Source organism: Schistocerca americana, unplaced genomic scaffold (genome assembly GCF_021461395.2).
Source record: "Schistocerca americana isolate TAMUIC-IGC-003095 unplaced genomic scaffold, iqSchAmer2.1 HiC_scaffold_24, whole genome shotgun sequence".
Taxonomy (NCBI): Eukaryota; Metazoa; Arthropoda; class Insecta; order Orthoptera; family Acrididae; genus Schistocerca; species Schistocerca americana.
In genome coordinates, this window is record NW_025725950.1 from 4,000,168 (window position 1) to 4,022,012 (window position 21,845).

General features: G+C 37.7%; 1 protein-coding gene across 1 annotated transcript in view; it reads right to left on the bottom strand.

Annotated features, from left to right (window-relative positions):
* Positions 1-5,924: 5,924 nt before the first annotated feature.
* LOC124575367 (molybdenum cofactor biosynthesis protein 1-like) overlaps positions 5,925-21,845 on the bottom strand; it is a 73,176-nt gene continuing 57,255 nt past the window's right edge. Inside the window, exon 7 of the mRNA XM_047131172.1 lies at positions 5,925-5,980. Coding sequence (XP_046987128.1) covers positions 5,925-5,980 — 56 coding nt within the window. The remainder of the gene's footprint in view (positions 5,981-21,845) is intronic.

The following is a 21,845-nucleotide window of genomic DNA, read 5'->3' on the forward strand; positions in this document are numbered from 1 at the left end:
CATTTTACTCGGCATGGAATGGACAGGAACTGGCTAGGAAAACGTGTACTCGCTAAAGCATTATTAGCAGAAACATTCAAACTATTTGAAAACACCACTCCTCCAATCATTCTAAAAGCACCTGTGCCCATTGAAACTGTACCATTGGAAGAAATACATACAGTGTCGTCAAAATACTCCTTCAAACCTAATGGAACAGCTGAAGGGAAGACTTCATATGCAGCAGCACCTGTATGTGAATCAACACAAACAGGTCTTTTATACAAAAGCAAGACAGCACCAGCAGTTACAACTCAAGTGGGAAACGTTAGTCCACCGCCAACTTGTGAAGCAGCAGCATTTAAGGAGGAAGAACAGTCATCAATAGCAGAAACAGCAACACCAACCCCCACAGGATCAAGTGTACAAGCCGACAGTGTAGAAACCTCACCAACAGGAGATCCACCCTCTATGGCAAAAAGGAGCACAGTAGTGACTGCAGCTGCTCCACATAGGATGTGCCTGAGATCAAGAAAGTCCTCAGCTGCAAATGGGGATTTTTTATGGTACTGGGGCAGAAGGGGGAAGGTTCCAATCAGAATGTAAGTAATATAGTTAATAACAACAAATGTGGGTGTTACCAGCACAACAGCTCCCTCTTCCCTGCAGAAAACTGTTCCTGTAATACTGGTATATCAAAAGTAATAAAACTCAGTCCTAGCAATGGTAACACCACAACTAATCATGTAATTAAAAATGAGCTCAAAATTTTTCACCAAAATATTCAAAGCCTGCTCTGTAAGTTAGACCAATTTATTGTAAATATTGATGAACCAACAGGCGCAAATTGTGCTCATATTCTCTGTCTGACAGAACACCATATCACTTTTGGCATTGAAATGCTCAATATACCAAATTATGGTTTAGCTACCTCATTTTGTAGAAAGCATATGTGCAAAGGTGGGGCAGTTATTTATGTGAAAAACAGCCTGTCCTTTGATACAATAGATGTAGAGAAATATTGTGTAGAGAAAGACTTTGAGGCATGTGTCACAGAAATAGTAGAAGGTAACAAGAAACTGGTAATCGTAGCAGTATACAGGGCTCCATCTGGTAATTTTAAAGTATTCATGAAACAATTAGATTCTGTGCTATTGTATCTCACAAGAAAAAATAGGGACATTATAGTGACTGGAGATTTTAATATAGATTTCCTAGGAAGCTCATCTTCTAAGACAGAGTTTGCAAACTTAATGCATACCTACAACCTTGTCTCCACTGTCAGTTTTCCTACAAGAACTACTGCCACTTCCAGCACTCTAATAGACAATATCTTTGTAGATATGAGTAAAACTAATCACATCAAAGTTGAAAAAGTCATAAATGGACTCTCTGATCATGATGGGCAAATACTCACAATTGACAACTTTAATACAAATCAGAACAAAGCTAGTGCACAGTGGAAAACCATTAGAAACATGAATGAGGAAAATATCCAAAAATTCAAATTATGCATTCGGGAGACTGACTGGAGGTATGTTTATCTTGCAAATGATGTTAATACAAAATATAATTTATTTACTGATGAATTATCAGATATATTTGAAAATGTCTTTCCAAAAAAGGTCTGTAGACTACAGAACAGGCAATCAAGCAAAAAACCATGGCTCACCAAGGGCATAAAAATATCATGCCAGAGAAAAAGGGAACTGTATATAATATCTAGACAATCCAATAATCCCCTGCAGATGAAATATTATAGGACATACTGCAAAATCTTAACTAAAGTCATTAAAAAATCTAAAAGTATGTGCATGCAATCTAAAATTAACTGTTCAAACAATAAAATCAGAACAATTTGGAATGTAATAAAGAGGGAAACAGGTACTTCACCATCTGACAATGAAAAATCTGCTGTCCTAAAAATTAACGATTTGGAAATAACTGATAGTAAACAGATAGCAGACACATTTAACAACCACTTTCTAAGTGTCACCTCTCAAATAGGTTCAGTGGTGACCTAAGAGAAGCTTTAGATATTCTGAAACTTAACCTCCCACAATGTTTTAATGATATAAATGTAACACCCATAACTGTTAATGAAATAAAAAAAATAATTCACTCATTGAAAAGTAAAGGATCTTCAGGTATAGATAACATCTCTAATAAACTGTTGAAAGCCTGCAGTAATGATGTAAGTGTAGTACTTGCTCACATTTGCAACATGTCTCTTTATGAGGGAGTTGTTCCAGAGAGAATGAAATATGCCACTGTGAGACCTCTTTTCAAGTCTGGCGATGCTACAGATGTAAAAAATTATCGTCCTGTCTCTCTCTTAACAACATTCTCAAAGGTTCTTGAAAAGGCAGTGTATAACAGGATTGTGGCACATCTTGATAAACTTAATATTATTAACCACAGACAGTTTGGTTTTCAAAAAGGGGTTTCCACAGAGTGTGCCATATATTCACTCACAAATGATGTCTTGGAGTCTATTAATAGTAAGAAGTCACCAGTTAGTGTCTTCTGTGATATTTCCAAGGCCTTTGATTGTGTAAACCACAAGATACTCTTGGAGAAGGTCTATCATTACGGAATCAAAGGGCCTATAGGTAACTGGCTAAAATCATATCTTCAAGACAGGAAACAAAAGGTGGTTCTACATGGCTGCAACAAAGGATCTCCTAATCTAGTGGATTCTGAATGGGGCAAAATTCAGCATGGAGTTCCCCAGGGATCTGTCCTTGGACCCTTGCTGTTTTTAATATATGTTAATGATTTACCCCTGTCCATTAGTAAAAATTGTGAATTCACAATGTTTGCTGATGATACAAGCATTGTCGTTGATGGTCAGTCTACTGCTGATATGGAGACTGATGTTAATGATATACTCAGAGAAGTTACAGCTTGGTTTTCAATTAATTCTCTTTCAGTTAATATTAAAAAAACTATTTTTATACAGTTCCACACAAAAATAAAACTCTAGAAAGTATAGTAATTGCTCATGACAACCCGGAACTAGAACAGGTGCAATCCACTAAATTCCTGGGGGTTCACATTGACAGTAGGCTCAACTGGGAACAGCATGTGTCCCTTACTCTAAAAAGGCTTTCATCAGCAACTTTTGCTCTAAGAATAATTACTCATTTTGGGGACATCAACATTTTAAAATCGTCTTACTTTGGGTACTTTCACTCATTAATGAGTTACGGAATAATATTCTGGGGTAATTCACCAGCCTCAAAAAAAATCTTAAATGCTCAGAAGAGAGCAGTCAGAATCATGTGTGGGGTTCCTCCACGAACCTCATGTAGAAAACTTTTTATACAGTTAGGTATTCTGACCACAACATGTCAGTACATATACTCTCTGATGAATGTAGTTAATAAAGACTATGCTCAGTATGAAACAAATTGTTCATACTATAACTACAATACTAGAGGTAAAGATGATCTACATGTTGAACTAAAAAATTTAACACTTGTACAGAAGGGAGTAAAGTATGCGGCTATAAAGACTTTTAATGCATTGCCTAATTATATTAAATGTACAATAGAAAATGAAACGCTGTTCAAAGGTATGTTAAAAAAATACCTGCTCGACCATCCACTGTACTCGTTAGATGAATTCTTTTCCAGAAGTAATGCCCTCCCTTAATAATAGATGTATTTAGTTATTAGATGGATGATACAATATTATGTTAATGTTATAGTGTTAATGTTATAGTTATAATGTTATGTTGAGAATTGCTATACTAGTTTAATGACAGCTTGTAATATCTATATCATTGAATTATATTACTATTCTGTAGCATTAATTGTATTTGTACAATTGTATTGACATGTTCTACATTCAGGCGAATCACTCGCATGTACGGATCTATGGAATACGCATATCAAATAAAAAATAAAAACAACCCGCACTGGACACCTCAAAAGGCAGAACATTGGGAATTATTGTAGATGTAGCTAAATGGAATATCTGAAGGGAGGTAACAAAATAATGTGTACTAGGATGGGACAAACCTGCCCAAGTCCTCTACAAAGGATACCAAGGGTCTAAATAATGTTTTGATAACATTTTGTATTTAAAAATATTTGTGTGTATAAATTGTTCATGTTGATGTAAATTTGACAATTTAAGAAATGGTCATGCTTAGGAACAATGTAAGAAATAGGTGTTATGTAAAAGCCAGTGTGCTTTTGTTTGAAACGAAAATAGCTGTGGGGAGTGGAAAAGGTGCGAAAGGCGAATTGGCGTGCTACCTTGAGCAAGTGTGGGAAGTAAGTCACACAGTCTGTAGGCGGCAGTGATTGAGGTAACTCCTTTGTGGAGCCGAAGCTTTGCCTGCAAATTTCCATAAAAATGCCTTGGTTGAAGACTGCAAACAGCTTACAGCATAGCTGCGAGTTGTTGAGCTACTGTATGTAAAACTGAATGAAGCCAAGAAGAGAAATTGAGCCCATACAGCAAGAAACTTGCAGGCCATAGTGTGGGTAGTGTAGCCGTCATAACTGTTCGCCAAACCCAAGCATATAGCCACCAGATAAGATTTTTTTCTATTTTTACCTTTGTACAGCATGAACCATTAATTTAAACTGTGATTTAATAATCATTCTTGAAATTTACGGAAACTGGCTCACCCTGTCATTTCATCCTAATCATACATCCGTATAGGGTTCCTTCCTGGTGTTTGATTGATCCGAGTGTCCTGTTTTACAGACTTATGAAGTGCCAAGTTAATATAAAGAGGAACCATTTAAATTGCTTTAGTGTAAATAATAAAAATGTTTTCTTAACTATTGCAAAGTGTTATAGTTTGCTTACATAAAATTCAATCAGAGTGAAGTGCCAAGTTAATATAAAGAGGCACCATTTAAATTGCTTTAGTGTAAATAATAAAAATGTTTTCTTAACTATTGCAAAGTGTTATAGTTTGCTTACATAAAATTCAATCAGAGTGAAGCCAAGTTACTAGAACCTGTTAGATGGCTATACAGAATTAGTTCAAAGAATAATAGCTTTTGAAAGTAAATTCCACCAAGAAAGAGGTTTTCTTTAAGTGAAATGTTCAGTTAAAAAGTGTGTGCTTTAGTGTCTAAGTATTTAAGTTTCTTGATTATGGAAAGTGCTTTTCTAAAGGTTGTTCCCCCCATCCCCGGCTAATTTTTTTTACCTTCCTTGAAGTTATCTACTGGGCTTTTTCTTTTTTTAAATCATAATGTATAAAGATGTAGCCCAAAATTGTTTAAGTGGGGTAATTTATTCGAAGAGCCAAACTAAACAGTAGCAAGAAAGTAGGCAAAATTCACATTTCTGCTTCTCCAATACTTCACTATTTCATTGCCAGGATAGGTTGGTGACCATTAAGTACATGTTTTAAACCACTAAATGAACTTGGAAATGAGTTGTCCTAGCTTCAGTATATTATTATTCATACTGTGTTTCTATCTAGCCACTGGGTAAGATCTTAGGAAAAGAAGTGAATAGTCCAATTTACTTATCCATTAGACGCAACACACGGTAAATCCTGTAAGAAGGATAACTCTATTGATTATCTTTTCCTATAAACAGGACTATCCGTCCACAGTGTATTTTATTTGGAAACTAAACAAAATTTTAGTAAGAGGGTTATACGTGGCAACATAGAGACAGGGTTTCTGTTATTTACATAAAAGCTTACTAATATCATAATGGTAATGTTACAAGGTCCTATTAATGTGTGGTCATCACATTTGTTAAATGTCTCACCACATTCCTATTGAAACTATTTACTCTTCTTGTAAATAACACCTATGACAAATTTATACAAATGTCCACTAAGACTTTGCTCGTCAACTTTCATTTAGGTAACAGCGATCTTTTAGATGTATTTAAATCAGTACTGTTAAGAAATACTGACTAGCTTTATTTTCAAGAATCTCAAGTTTAAGTTATACATACTGTTATCCTCCAATAAGAATCATTGGCCGATTCTTCATCTTTGACAGGTTCAGCATGCCTGCAATGCAAAACATTACCTTTTGTATTAACACATGAAATCCAATTTTTAAATTTAATAAATGCTTATACAAACATAAAGTTTCTTCAAAAAATGTATTTCTGACAACTTCCTGTCACAGATAATTTTCACTGAATGTTTCAACCCAGTTATATTGCTGATGAGAAGCAAATGTTGATCTTTTCCCTCTCTTCCTTCACCATCTCCTGTTTTGTTCACCTTGACATATTTCTACCAAACAGACTACCCCAATGGATCCACTGCTTATATTTAACACACAGTAAATTCAGTGCAAATATTTCCTTAACACAGGATGTGCATTGATGAGCTTGAATTAATCAGAAAAATATAAACAGATACTAACCATTCCACAGCTCTTACAAAATACTTGCATTAAGTAATCATCAAAGCTACTTTTTGTACAGCAAGAGGACTAACAGTCAAAATGGTGCTACATGCTACAGGCAGTGCAATACAATTTATTTTACTCATTGCTACAGCAATAAATGTACTTATAAAAATATTCAGACTTAGACTATAATCAAATACAGAGAGAGAAAATATTCTAACTAAAGAGATATAGCAGCCATAGGCAGAAACAAATAAAAAAACTGATACTAATCTTAGCTTTGAGGACCAAAAGTTTCTTCATCTGGAAAATGTAAAAAGAGAAATGAGACTGTTCAAGAAATAAGGATGATAATTTAGGATCTTGAGTCATGGAAGATGGATGGTTAAATGAATGAAAAAACTAGACTGGACATGATGAAATTCAGATGCGAAAGAGCAGCAGATGATGTAATTTTAAATGCTGAGAAATAAGATCTCTTCAAGAGGAGCCACCAAAAGGTCAAATAAGTGAAGAACAAGCTGAAAATACCGGTAAATGGGCTAAAATGGCGGCAAATAGATAAACGAAACAGAAAGATAGTGCTGAAGAACAGGCAACCAAACAACAACAACAACAACAACAACAATAACAATAACAGCACATTGTAGCAATATATAATAGCAGTCCCACAACATCTGGAGGACGATTTTCCACTAACAGAACAATAAATTCATGAAGCCATCAAATCATTCCAAAACTTCAAAGCAACAAATGAAGACTCCACTACAGCAAAATTATTGAAATAGTCAGAACACACAAATGATCTACAACTGCTGTTTGAGAACATTTGGAAAGCTGAAGAGATTATTGAAAGCATTAATCCACAGCTATGAAAAAAAGGGGACACACAAAATGTCAACAATTGCAGAGATGCCTGACTTCTGCCAGTGGTATACAAAATATTATCAAAAATTCTCTGGACAGAGTTGTAGAAACTTTAGACAAATAACTGGGAGAATCTCAAGGAGCTCTAGAAAGGGAAGACCCTGCACAGAACAGATGTTTATTAGAAAATTGATAATTTTCCACAGACTGTTAATCACCAAACCAATAATAGTATCACGTATTGGTTTCAAGAAAACATTTGATTTGGTAGGCAGAGAAATTATGGGTAAAATCATCAAAGAATTTTGTGTTAAAGCAAACATAATCCTCAAAACACTAGCAAATAGGGTGACTGAAGCTAAATTTATGGGAGAAGTATCTCAACCATTTGAAATAAAAACTGGTGTTAGACAAGGGGACAGTTTATCACCTTTACTGTAACACTACATTCTAGAAAAAATAGAAAGTTATTGGAATTTGGAGAAAAAAATCACAAAATTGAACCAATAGTTTTAGGACGAAAAACAAATGGAATTAAGGTAAACTGCCTGGCTTCTGCAGATGATTCTGATATACTTTCAAAAAATCTGACAGACAGTTATTAAAACAAATCTTTTGGAAGAAATAGCAAAGAGAGCTGGTCCCAAAATTTCAGCCAAAAAAACAACATTGATGACAATTTCAAACAATGCATCAACATTCTTAGAAAAACAAAAATGTAAAATAGCATTAGTAAGTAAATTTAAATATATTGGACAAACTGTACAACAAAATGGACTAGAAGAATTAACAGTAGATGCAAGAGTCAGCAAACTGGAGAGAGCAAATCGTTTGACAAAGGATATTTACAACAAGAAATGTACAACTAAAAAAAACAAATTTAAACACTATCCCACAGTGGTATGACCAGGATGTTTACATGGATGAGGATGCCTAATGATGAACTATAAGCTGGACAGAACAGAGGTTCCACAAAGGAGCATTATTAGAAAATAATGGTTGCAATACAAGCTACAGATGGCTGGAAAATGAGAAGTAATGAGGAGATATACAAAAATTTTGAGAAAATATCAGAAGTAATGGCTAAAAGAAGATTAATCTTTTTTTAGAGACCTCTACTGAATGAGTAGTTCTGGAAGAAGCAATCAATGATTGCATGGATTACAGAAATAAGAAAGAAACAACATCAAACAATCAGAAATAATAGAAAGAAACCTTTTTACAGATAACATACTGAATGTAAAAGGATCATCACCTCTCCAAGATCAAAATTAATTTCATCCCTCTCAATAAGACTGTGAAAACCGGAAATAAATTTCATAAATATGATACTGCGAAGCTCAAAATCAATCAAAACGTAATGGAACAATGCCACCAGTAACTGACAGTTGAATCCCATAAATGGGCAGACATTGCCTCCATGATCCAACAAGCAGCTAATACTACAATCCTGACAGCTAAAAAGAGGAATCATACATGGTGGAATGAGGTTTGTGGTGAGGTGGTGGCCCAAACAGCAAGTGCATGGAAATAGTGGAACTCTACCAGGAGACCTGATGATTTTGATGTATTCCATGAAGTTCAAAAATATGCAGCCAGAACTCTACTGCATGAGAAACAGCAGTTAGAACAGATCGATCAGCGTTTCCAGATAAACAATGTCAGAGACTTCTATCAGACGTTCAAATCGAATTTGAAAGGATACCAAGCCCCTAGTTTTTGTTTTAGAGACAAAAATGGAAAGCTCAGTGTTGTGTACATAGTTCCGCGTATTCAGCGTGTACACAAATTTCCCACTAGAGTGCGCCCCGCTAAGCACAACAGCGCAGGCGCAGCACTCGTCCATCTCCCCACTACGAGATGGCGCTGCCATAGAGACGGACCAAATTCTGCTTCCGCCGATCCGCGTATTAATATGTAATGCAGCCAATGAGATTGCTGCTAACATAGAACACTTTCTCCTCGCGCATCACACACACGCAGTGATACATGAACGTGCGAGGTATTATAACGGGTGTAAAGATCTTCGATCAGTCAGTCTGCATTTGTCTGCACCAGTCTGCATTAGTCTGTACCAGTCTGCATTAGTCTGTACCAGTCTGTACGAGTTCTACAATTGTCTGTGCCAGTCCATAGTCAAGATCCAGTCTGCGCCTAATAAGATTACCATATTCCTATACATAGCCATGAAGATAAATGTATAGACACTTTTGTCAAGTATCCGAGATATATGTAAGAATAAGATTAACGTACCAATACCAAAGGAACTTCAGATTGTCAATTGTAAATAGCATCCAGAACCAAGTTAAATAATTTTTATATTTGTTATTATTTTAATAAATGTGTGTGAAAATTAATCAAGTTCTATTTAAAGTTGGTCACCATCAATCTGCTACTCTAAGTGTGCAAGTGGCATTTCTATCGTCTGACCTAATGGCAGAAGATAAACATGCCATGATAAGACCACGAGACATATTGCTGACACTCGCTTACTTCGTTAGAGCAACAAGTCAAATAATCTGATGGTGTGTGTACTGAAGGTCTTACAGTACGCACACCACACTCGGCCTGACCAACAAAGAGAACTGCAAGATAATGTCTCGTTACTTTGAAAACCTACTTAATTGTGATGAACCGAAAGAAAGATTCCCTGTATGTGCCCCAATCCACAAACTACCCCTCATCTCCATCTAGTAAAGAGGAGACCAAAGAGATCATCAACAACTTTAAGAATAATAAGGCAGCTGGAGAGGATTCAATAGTGGTGGAACTACTGAAGCTGGCAAATAATGAAACTCTAGATATACTAGTCCAACTTTTTGAGGAGATCTGGAGAGCTGGGATGATACCAACTGAATGGCAGTCAGCTTTAATCCATCGTATACACAAAAAAGGTGATAAATAGAATGTCAATAACTATAAGGGTACCTCATTAGTATCTGTTCCATATAAGATTCTCTCCAAAGTGATACAGAATAGAATAGAAGATCATTGTAACCAACTGATTGGGGACTATCAAGCTGGTTTCCGAAAGGGCGATTCTTGCGCAGAACAGATCTTTAACTTGAAGAACATGATCAGGTACAAAAAAAATTGGAAAAATAACTATGTGGTCATATTTGTTGATTTTCAGAAAGTATGTGACTCCATCGACTGACAGGCAGTAATGAATATTTTGGAAAAGTTTGGGGTGGATAATACATCAAGAAAGCTGATCAAACAAACTCTTACTAACACAGTGTCAAAAATTAAATTTATGGGTGAGGTACCTGAACCTTTTCAATTGTGTCTTGGAAAAGGTCATTCAAGAGTGGAGAAAGTTATTAGCCCAAGGAGAAACAAATGAAGAGTGGTTCAGACTTCGTCCTAAGAACAAAGGGGTGTGCATTGGCTGCTTAGATTTTGCGGCTGACCTAGCCATTTTTGCTAACAACATAGAGTCAGCAGTCAACAAGATAAATAGGCTGTCAGAAATTGCTGAAAAAAGTTAGACTCCAGATCTCTATTCAAAAGACAAAACATATGACGAACATCTGTGATGGACCTGAATGGATGATAACCAACCTGGGAAAAAATTGGATGAGTTAAGAATTTCAGGTATCTCGGTGAAGTCATCCACCTGGAGAATGGATTAAAAGAAGAAGCAATTGTCGGGATGAGGAAGTTAGACCAAGCATACCAACTGACAAAGAATACTTATAACAAAAAGTCTACGAGTATATGGGCCAAGTTCCAACATTATAATACAGTTGTAAAACCTGAGGGCTTATAAGCATCCAAATCTTTGACCACGAATAGACAAGGTAAGCTGAGCGGCTGGAAAAGCGTGAGTGTAGGATATTAAGGAAAATCCTAAGGTAATAGATGGGTCGATGGACAATGGCGAATGAGAGCAAATGAGGACTCGTGCAGCAAGACAGAACCTATCACAGCATCCATTACGAAGAAATGATTGTTATTTTATGGTATCTCATGAAAATGGACGGTGATCGACTAACAAAAAGAATATGGAGTTTCATCCCATCTAAGAAAACGAGGCCGAGATGGTTCAAAGAATGTGAAAAAGATCTTAAGCAGATTGGTATCTCAGAGAGAAATTCCTGAAAGGAACAAATTTAGAAGATTGGTGACCAACTACCAAGGTTTTAACATGGCATCAACATCCGAAAGACAGTGAGGACCATTATCTGAAGAGCATAAAAAGGCACTTCTTGCAGGGGCTCAGAAGATACTGGCAGGAAGTCAAAGCTGGAGCAAGAACAAGACCTGGACACTAGAGTGAAGTCGGTTGTTACCACGCAGTCCGTAGAGACTCACCTCAATAAAAAAAATAAGTAAATAAAAATAAAAGGCTTTCAATGCAGAAGAAATAGGGGATTGAGAACAACACGAATAGAATAAAGGGGGAAAAACATGAGGAGGAGATGGACGAGTACTGGAAAAACAGGAGACGACAAGGGAAGAAGAAGAAGTGAAGTTATTACATGATGAGAGATGGTGATTGGATTTGATTTGATTCAGTTTTCATTACATACACCGAAAAAATGAGATGATTCTCGAGGGTGTGGAACATGTCAGAATGTATAACACAAAACATTTTAATATAATGAATACTACCCTGATCATTTGTCATGAGATTGTCAAAATAGGTGAATACAATACAATAAACTGGAAAAGCTAATATTTACAGAATTAATACGCTGTCAGAATGAAACATTGTTATGCACTATTAATAAATTTATCATACACAAAATACTTAATATTGACTGTTGCAACCAAGTGCTGTCAAAACTTATATCTAACATATTTTTACTTAAGCTGGCCTAACAGTCTCTGTTAGGATATTCATCTATAGAGTAGAAGGCATTGCCTATCAAAAAGTCATTCAAACTCTGTTTAAACTGTGCTTTATCTGAAACCAAGTTTTTAATGGTTGCTGGTAATTTATTGAAAATGTGTGTTCCTGAATATTGGACCCCCTTTTGGACCAACATAAGTGATTTTAGGTCTTTATGTAGATTTTTCTTATTCCTAGTATTGATAATATGTATTGAGCTACTTGTTGGAAATATAGATATATAACTTGCAACAAATTTCATTAAGGAGTAAGTATACTGAGAAGCAATGGTTGGAATTCAAAGTTCCTCGAATAGGTTCTACACGATGTTCTTCAAAGACTGGTCCCAGATACTCCATTGCACCATTCACCGAACCTGATAACCCCGAGCCGTCAGTAACAAAAATTAAGTCTTGCTTAAGAGATTTACAACACTACATGCACTTGTTACCAAAGTCTCATTTACTTTTAGAGCTATCTGTTCCACTTCCTTTTTGGCCCCACTTCTCTCTGTCTTCACTATATCTGAAACAGTTCTTATTTTGTTGCCCGATACAATTATCATTTTCTCTTAATAAAGCTACTTCGATTTCTGGATTACTTGATTCAATATTTTGCAGTATTCTTTGTAATGCATTACAATTCTAATATCAGAAACGTTCCTAGATAGTAGATACAGTCTCCTTTTTGCCCCACATGATATCTTTATTCCTTGTATAATCCATGGTTTATCTTTTGACTTCTGTGTGATCTGAGTTACCTTTAGGGGAAAACAATTTTCAAAAGAGGAGGTAACTTTATTAATAAATGCTTTGCATTTTCCATTTGAGTCAGGTAAACATCTCTCCAGTTCATGTCTTTGAGCAATTTCCTGAATTCCTCAATTTCTGGCTTATTTATTATCCTCCTGTACTCAGATTTAATATTTTTTTATCCTGACAAGTTTCAACATTTAACACAAGATGCTGCACGTCGTGATCAGATAGTCCATTTACTATTGGTTTTGTGATATGACGTCTTTCCCCTAGATTTGTTCATAAAGATATTATCAATAGCAGTCTCAGAGCATTTACATATCCTAGCTGCAAAGTTCACAATAGGAACTAAATTGAATGATAATGTTAAAAACACCAGCAACCACTATTTCCCCTTCTTTTGTTTTTTACACAAGCTATTCCTTTCGCTTTGTGAAATGAAGCACTGCCTAGTTCCAAAACACAGGACTACTATGACAAGGTGAAATGTTCTCAGAGTGCTACATGTATGATAGTAAATGTAATCAGCACTATAGTTGTTTTCTGAGTAGTTATGCTGTGTGTGTTTCATTCAATCAGATGAAATGGAATAAAATCATCAATTTATTTATTTGGGCTCTTTATCACCAAGATACATTCAATGTTGGTTGAGGTTTATCTTTTGAATTCACTCCAGTGTAGATTGTCAAAATTTTATCAGTTGTCAATGTACTTGTAACACAGTTTCCGAATTTACTGCCATCCAGGAAAGTATCGCACTCAAATTATTCTCAGAGACTGAGAGATGGCTGAAACCGAGAGCAGAAAGCTCTGACATATTTAGTGATTAATGGAATATATATCAGAAAGGCAGGTTAGACACTGTAGGAGAGGGAGTGTCCATTGTCTCTATTGAGGTCAAAGCTGATTGTGACAGTGAAGTTATCTGGTTGCGTATAACAAGTCTAGGTGAAATCCCGTTAATTAATGGATAATCAGCCACCCAGTTCTGCTATGACAGTTTTGGAGCCATTCACAGAAAGTCTACAGACAGTAGCACGTAAATACCTAGATCATGCAATACTAGTTGGAGGTGAATTTAGTCTACTGAGTATAGATGGTAGCCTATGGCTTCATTGCAGGGGGTGCAGTCAATCTTGTGAAGCACTTTTGAATGTGGTTTTCGAAAATTGTCTTGAGCACCTAGTTTGCCATGCCACATGCAATGGAAATATCTTAGACCTTGTAGTTACAAACAGGCCAGATATCATCAATGACTTCAGCATAGAGATGGGGATTAATAATCATGATAACATCATAACAACTAAGGTTACAAAAATTAATAAATCAGTCAAGAAGGCTAGGAAAATGTTCATGCCAGAAAGAGCAGATAAGCAGATGTTAGCATCTTACTTAGACAGAACTGACATCACTTAGTTCCATTAAGATGGACGTAGAGAGATTATGGTCAAAGCTTAAACAGATCGTGAATTGCACTCTCAACAAGTCTGTACCTAGTAAACGAATTAAGGATGCAAAAGAGCCACTGCGGTTTAACAATGAAATTTGGAAAATACTGAGGAAGGAAAAGCTACTGCACTCTTGGTTCAAAAGAGAATGCCAAATGGCAACAAGGAAAGGTTACTACCACTGTCATACCTCAGCAAAAGATCTGGCTGAGAAGCAGGGGAATTATTGTCCTATGTAAAATCACTAAGTGAGTCAAAGAATTCCATCAAGTCACTTGACCAGTCTGGTGTGGCAGTAGGAGATAAATGTTTTAAATTTTGCATTTAAGAAATCATTCATGCAAGAGAATCATATAAACATACCGTCATTTGACAATAGCACAAAGACACCTAACAACAATCACCACAAGAGGCCAGCACTAGCACAAGTTGTTCACATGATATTCGTTGGACTGTTGCCTGTAAACCCGTCCCATGTCAGTGCTCTTGGAAGAGAGCTGTGGCAGTGACACGGCTCTGTTGTTGTTCCTGTGCAGTGATCTGCAAAGACGCGACGGTACGGGACGGGGGGTCGGGTCGAGATTCAAGCAGTGATTAAATACTTCATAAAGAAAGGTATGAAAGTGAAGGACATTCATGCCGATTTCCAGAAAACACCAGGGGACTCTGCTCCTTTGTCTTCAACTGTTGCTAAGTGGATAAATGAATTTCAATTTGGTCAGGAGAGCTTAGATGATGATCATCCATGAATAGGTCAGCCAAAACGTGTCACTACTCTAGAAATCATTGCAAAAGTCCGCATAATGATCAAGGAGGATCACCAATTTAGAGTGCATGAAATTGCTCACGCTTGCCAGATGTCATCTGAAAGGTATTCACAAGATGGGTGCCGCGACTCTTGACGCTGTGTCAAAAACGCATGAGAATGGACATATCACAACGATGTTTGGCCTGTTTTAGGAGAAACAAACAAGATCTTTTGTCCTGGTTTGTGACCACGAGGAAACTTTGGTTTACTACTATACCCCAGAGACAAAGCAATAATCAAGGCAGTAGAAATAATGCTGAATCTCCGCCGCCAAACTCCTTCAGCGGGGAAGGACATGGCGTCAGTGTTCTGGGATGCGCCACCAAATTCCTTCAGCGGGGAAGGGCATGGCATCAGTGTTCTGGGATGAGAAGGGGATTCTGTTTGTACATTATCTCCCCACTGGGCAAACAATTACTGGAGAATACTATGCTAACCTTCTGGACAAATTGCAACAAATGATATGCGAAAAAGGCCAGGTTTAATAAGGAAGAAAGTCGTCTAGCATCAAGCAAATGCACGCTCGCATGCATGTACCATCGCCATGGTAAAATTACACAAATTAAGGTATGAATTGTTGCCACACGTGCCTCTTCCCTAAACTTAAAATTTTTCTTTGTGGATGAAGATTCACTTAAATGAAGAATTGATAGCCTGAGTTGACAACTATTTTATAGGCCTGGAGGAAAATCATTGTCGAGATGGGATCGAGGTATTGGAACACTGTTGGACCAAGTGAATTAATCTACAAGCAGGGTACATTGAAAAACAAAAAAGTTTCAGTGACATAAGTACATTTTTTCTATTCTGTTTCAAGAACTTTTCAAACCACCCTCGTAAGCATCCCCGACGCCTGAAATAATTAAAAACAAATAAGTCGCCAGTTGCAGATGGAATCTCAATTTGGTTTTACAAAGAGTGCTATATGGCACTGGACCCTTACTTAGCTTGTATTTATTGTGAATCTCTCACCCAGCAGAAAGACCTAGCAACTGGGGAAAAAAATACAGAGGCGTCTCCTGTATATACGAAGGGCGAAAGAACAGACCCGCGAAATTACAGACCAATACCCGTAACATCAGTTTGCTGCAGAATTCTTGAACATATTCTGGGTTTGAATCTAATCAGTTTCATAGAGACCAGTAAGTTTATGTCCACAAATCAGTACAAAGCATCGCTCATGGGCAACTCAGCATGCCCTTTTGTCATACGACGTCTGTTCAAAAAATTCCAAAACTTTGTCCACAAAATTTTCTATGCTTATCTTTTAATTACTATGGATTGTCTCCTTCGAATTACTCTCCTCCACAATTGATACACTGCTCCCAATATCATTTCCACTTCCAGGAGCAGTCTTGACACACCTCTTGCTGGGTCGCATAAAGTGCCGTCTGCGAATTTTCTTTTATCTCATCTACCATTGCAGAACTTCATCCTTTTCAACTTTGGAAATAAAAAGAAGTCTGCAGGGGTCATACTATTCTCGCAAGGAACATCTCATTCTCATTTGTGAGATCCAAAAGTTTTTTTGGTCTTGACTCATGAGCCGTGGAATGAACTTGGCGGCAACACAATGCATTCCAAGATGCTGTGTCATTTCATAACATGATCCAATTGAAATGTTACATACTTCTACAATCTCTCAGACAGTGTATCTTCGACTGCCACACACAATTTCTTTGACGTTCCTGACACAAGCGTCATCAGGGGACATCTAAGAGCGTCCTGAACAAGGATTATTTTTGACTTTTGTAAAGCCATTTTAAAACGTGTGAATAATACATAAGACCAAGTATGGCTTAAGCACTCATCGCTATAGGCTCCCAGCATCATTTGGTGTGTCTGTGTAAAGGTTTTCTTGAGTTTCACGCAAAATTTAATGCAGATGCATTGCTCCTCTAACTTTGCCATCACAAAATTCACAAACCCAGATTCCATATTTCTTGATTTCCGAGAAGCATTTGACATAGTGCCTCACTGCAGACTTTTAACAAAGGTACAAGCACATGGAATAGGTTCCCAGACATGTGAGTGGCTCAAAGACTTCTGAAGTAATAGAACCCACTACATTATCCCGACGGTGAGTGTCCATCAGTGACTAGGGTATCATTAGGATCATTCCAGGGATGTGTGATAGGAGCGCTATTACTCATATTTTCTATGTGCATAACTGATCTGATGGACAAAGTGGACAGTAATCTGTGGTTGTTTGCTGATGATGTTGTGGTGTATGGAAGGTGTCATCGTTGAGTGATTTAGGAGGATAAAAGATGACTTGGGCAAAGTTCCCAGTTGGTGTGATAAATGACAGCTAACCCTAAATGTAGAAAAATATAAGTTACTGCAGATGAGTTGGAAAAACTAATCCATAATGCCAGAATCCAGCATTAGTAGTGTCATGAATGAAGTCACATTGTTTCAATATCTGGACATAACGTTGCAATGTGATATGAAATGGAACAAACTTGTGAGGGTCATGGTAGGGAGGGCGAATAATCATCTTTCGTTTGTTGGGTGGATTTTACTACAGTGTGGCTCAGCTGTGATGGACATCACATATAGGATGCTAGTGTCTGGGATCCACAAGGGGTCGAATTAAAGCAGACATTGGGGTAATTCAGAGGCAGGATACTAGATTTGTTAACAGTAGGTCGAAACAACAACATACAAGTATTATGGAGATGTTTCTGGAACTCAAATGGGAATCCCTGGAGGGATTTTGAGGAACACTGTGCTGACTGCAGAACAATTCTGATTGCACCAACATACATTATGCGTAAGGACCACGAAGATAAGAGACGACAAATTAGGACTCATAGAGAGGCATATAGACATTCACTTTTTCCTCAATCGATTGGCAGATGGAACGGAAAAGGAACTGACTACAGTTGAAATAAAATTACTTGATAGTTGGCACTTCAAACGCCAATAAGAGTAGTCAGCGTCACACTTGAACTGTCTGCTGTTGCCAAACTCCACCAAAATTGGCCAGTCACTTCCAATTCCTGGTTCAGCATTCTTTCTTGATGTATTTGTATCCCGAATTACGAGCCCGACACTTTTATTATGTATTTCATGACACGCGATAGCTACACCAAAAACAACACACATTAACAATGCTAATGAAAGACACACATTTCATTCATAGCACTAACCAAACACTACTGAATAACTCAGCACAAGGTGTGATTCAGTATCATACATATAGTTATCATATTCACAGAGATCATCTTACATTAGATAAGCTTTTCACTACATTGTGTGAAACTGAAATTTTTAAGGTTGCAGTTCATAGTTGCAACTGGGTCACTACATTCACATATATAAATACTTCATGCAGTGCTGTGGCATAGCACAATGGTTGGCAGATTAATCTAATGTGTAGCATGTCGTAGGTTTGAATCTCATCAATGTAGCAAAATTTTTATTTCTAAATCTAACCAAAAGAGTGTGATTATTATTTTCATTCAATTAATTGGTTTAAATGTATTTTTTTATTTTTAATACTTTACTGCATCATTTTTCATCATTGTTTTGACTGTTCTATTTGGTCTTATTTTTCTTCCTGTCACTATTTCTTCATTTGGAATCTGCCTCAGTCATCTATAATCCACGAACAAGTGCCCACATGGACTGTTCACTGGTTTCTAACATGGCAGCATGTGCAGCTAGAGTAAGGATAGTTACAGGTAACAAATGAAACGGAGAAATTTTAATTTGCTTTCAGCCCTGAAATTGAGTTTTTGTTGTCTTGAGTTTACCCTTAAGCGTTAGCTTTAATCGCCATGAACAAAGCGATCATGATATTAGTACTGCTGCAGACTGCTGACCACAATTTTCTCGGCTGGGTTAGGACACAAGTTTACAGTCAGGGATACAAAACGGGTCGTCTTCCCCAGTTCAGTCACTGGTCACTTTAAATCAATAGTCGACAGAGTATCCAACATTTCTGACATACCTTGCACCAGTCACTAGAAAAATTGCTCTGTGTTAAACGTTTAACATAATTTGTGAAGTGAGCCGCTTGTTTGTTGTCAACTGTAACCAAACGGTAGCTGGTAGCCAATGTGGCAACATTGTTGCGGCAAGTGATTGATGTCAACTATCAAGTAATTTTATTCAGACTATTGTAGTGAGACAGGGTACCTTCTGCCATGCACCATATGGTGGCTAGTGGAGTATGTATGTAGATGTGGAATCAGTCTTTCCTTCTCATCCCATCTGGAAAGTCTCCCCTGATCTGCAGTTCTGGGTAACTTTCTCAAAATCTACAATTTTTCCTAGACCTATCCTTCACCCCTCTTCCTTCCACTTCAACCCTTCTGCCTGAAGAATGAGCTACTGGCTCTGAAAGCTTGCCTAATTATAATCTTCTTTTATGTGTGTGTTCTGCCGCCACTTAGCAAGTAGATTGTTTATCTATCCAATTCAATTATCATGTAATCAAAAGCTGCATTTAACATGCCAAGTCTCTTTTACCAATCACTTTTAATATGTCCTACAGAATGTACTGTCTATCCTGTCCTTTTTTGAGATTACTGTTTTGTTGTACTTTTCTACAGGCATCATCTTACTTATTAGGAGTCAGTTCCTTCATGTTGTTGTTGTTGTGGTCTTCAGTCCTGAGACTGGTTTGATGCAGCTCTCCATGCTACTCTATCCTGTGCAAGCTTCTTCATCTCCCAGTACCTACTGCAACCTACATCCTTCTGAATCTGCTTAGTGTATTCATCTCTTGGACTCCCTCTACAATTTTTACCCTCCACGCTGCCCTCCAATGCTAAATTTGTGATCCCTTGATGCCTCAAAACATGTCCTACCAACCGATCTCTTCTTCTAGTCAAGTTGTAGAGCTGCATGTACTCGGGAAAAATTACGGCTGTAGTTTCCCCTTGCTTTCAGCCGTTCGCAGTACCAGCACAGCAAGGCCATTTTGGTTAATGTTACAAGGCCAGATCAGTCAATCATCCAGACTGTTGCCCCTGCAACTACTGAAAAGGCTGCTGCCCCTCTTCAGGAACCACATGTTTGTCTGGCCTCTCAACAGATACCCCTCCGTTGTGGTTGCACCTACGGTACGGCCATCTGTCTCGCTGAGGCATGCAAGCCTCCCCACCAATGGCAAGGTCCATGGTTCATGGGGGGAGTTCCTTCATAGTCAACAGTTAAGGAATGGGTGGCTGAATTCATATGTAGCATATGTCTCTGTAAGATGACTCATGAACAACTTCCTAGAATTACAATCAAATATGAAAATGCTGAGAAAGAACACAGTGTGATATTGCAAGATCAGTAATTAAAAAGATGTGCAAAACATTTGATGCCGTGGCCATACCAGAAAGTGAGTGGCATGTCTGTTGAAGCCTGACTACAACCTAATGTGAAAAACAATTTGGGACAATCTGACACACAACTGATTCTATGCACCAATCTGTTCCCGTGGATGAAATGAAACAGCAGTTGCACAAAAATAGCCAAGGTGACTTAATCGGAGAGAAAGAGTGGTCATTGTTTTCTAGGATGCAAAAGGGATTTCTATTTTAGATTAGCTTGCAAGACTGAAACAATACCTCACAAATACAACGCAAGTATTCTGACTCAACTGGATGAAAAAATATGGAGCCAAGACCCAGGGGGAAAAAAAAAGTTTATTGTCAGTGAAATGCATATGGTCACAAAGGCACTTTCACAATAGGAAAACTGGGAGTTTCAAGTGTGAAGTCTTCAAATATCTATTCCATTCTCCAATTTTTTCACATTCTGACTTTAGCTTCTTCTTCTTTTCTTTTTGTATGAATGATTCACTTAAGACTACATGCGTCACAGCTCAAAACCGTTTTGTGAGTCAACAACTGGATATGTTTTCACTGGTCTGTCTCTTGTAACTCCGTTGGACATGGAGGTAGCAAATGAGGATGTAGGATGTCCATGACATACTGCTGTGCTGTCAGAGTGACCTCAAGTCATATCCGATGCTGCCCCACACGCCCTCTCCCTATGTCGTTGTCATACTCACTGACAACTGTCATCGCGGGTCTTGCAGAATGTCTCACTGCTGGTCACATGACAGGTGCAGGTGTGAAAGGGTTACTATGTGCTCGGCGTACATTACAGCAATTCTCCCATGGGCTCGTCAGACACGGTAAACCGGAAGCTTGCTGACAAGCACACCACCCTTACGTTCCCAAGCAGTCCAACATGGGGCCACTACCACATCTGAATGACTCACAAATCTGCATATTGCATAATTCAATCAGCCTGGCAAATGGAGACACCCAATTAGGCCCCTTCAAATTTTGTTGCGTGCTGATAATGCTGACTCACAGACGTACAGGGCATCTGTGTCCTTCACAGGGATCACTCAACATCTTACACTCTTCACATCTCTTATAGCTCCTACCATTCTTGGTAACAATCCGAGACACAAACAAAGCTAATGCAATCTGGTGGCCTTTGTATCCATTTCAGAGAGTTGCGACTCTCATAATTTACCACTGGTATGCACACTCGTGAAACTACGTTGCTTCAGGGAGCTTCCCTTTTTTTTCTTCAAGCTGTTTAGTTCTTTGAATCCATTTTTCTTGTAGCTCAGAATAATTATTTTATTGTGTAGCAAACTTACAGACTAGCATTCTGGTCTGAGCTGTCGGAGTTGGCGGTCATGTGTGTGTGAGGTGTTGTGGGGCGGCGGATGTATAAGTTTGTAACAATAATAAAAAATCTGATTGCTGGATATATGCTTGCGTGTTGAATCAGTTTCTAGCTTTTAGAATGTTGTTATTGCTGTCTTTTGCCGTTCTC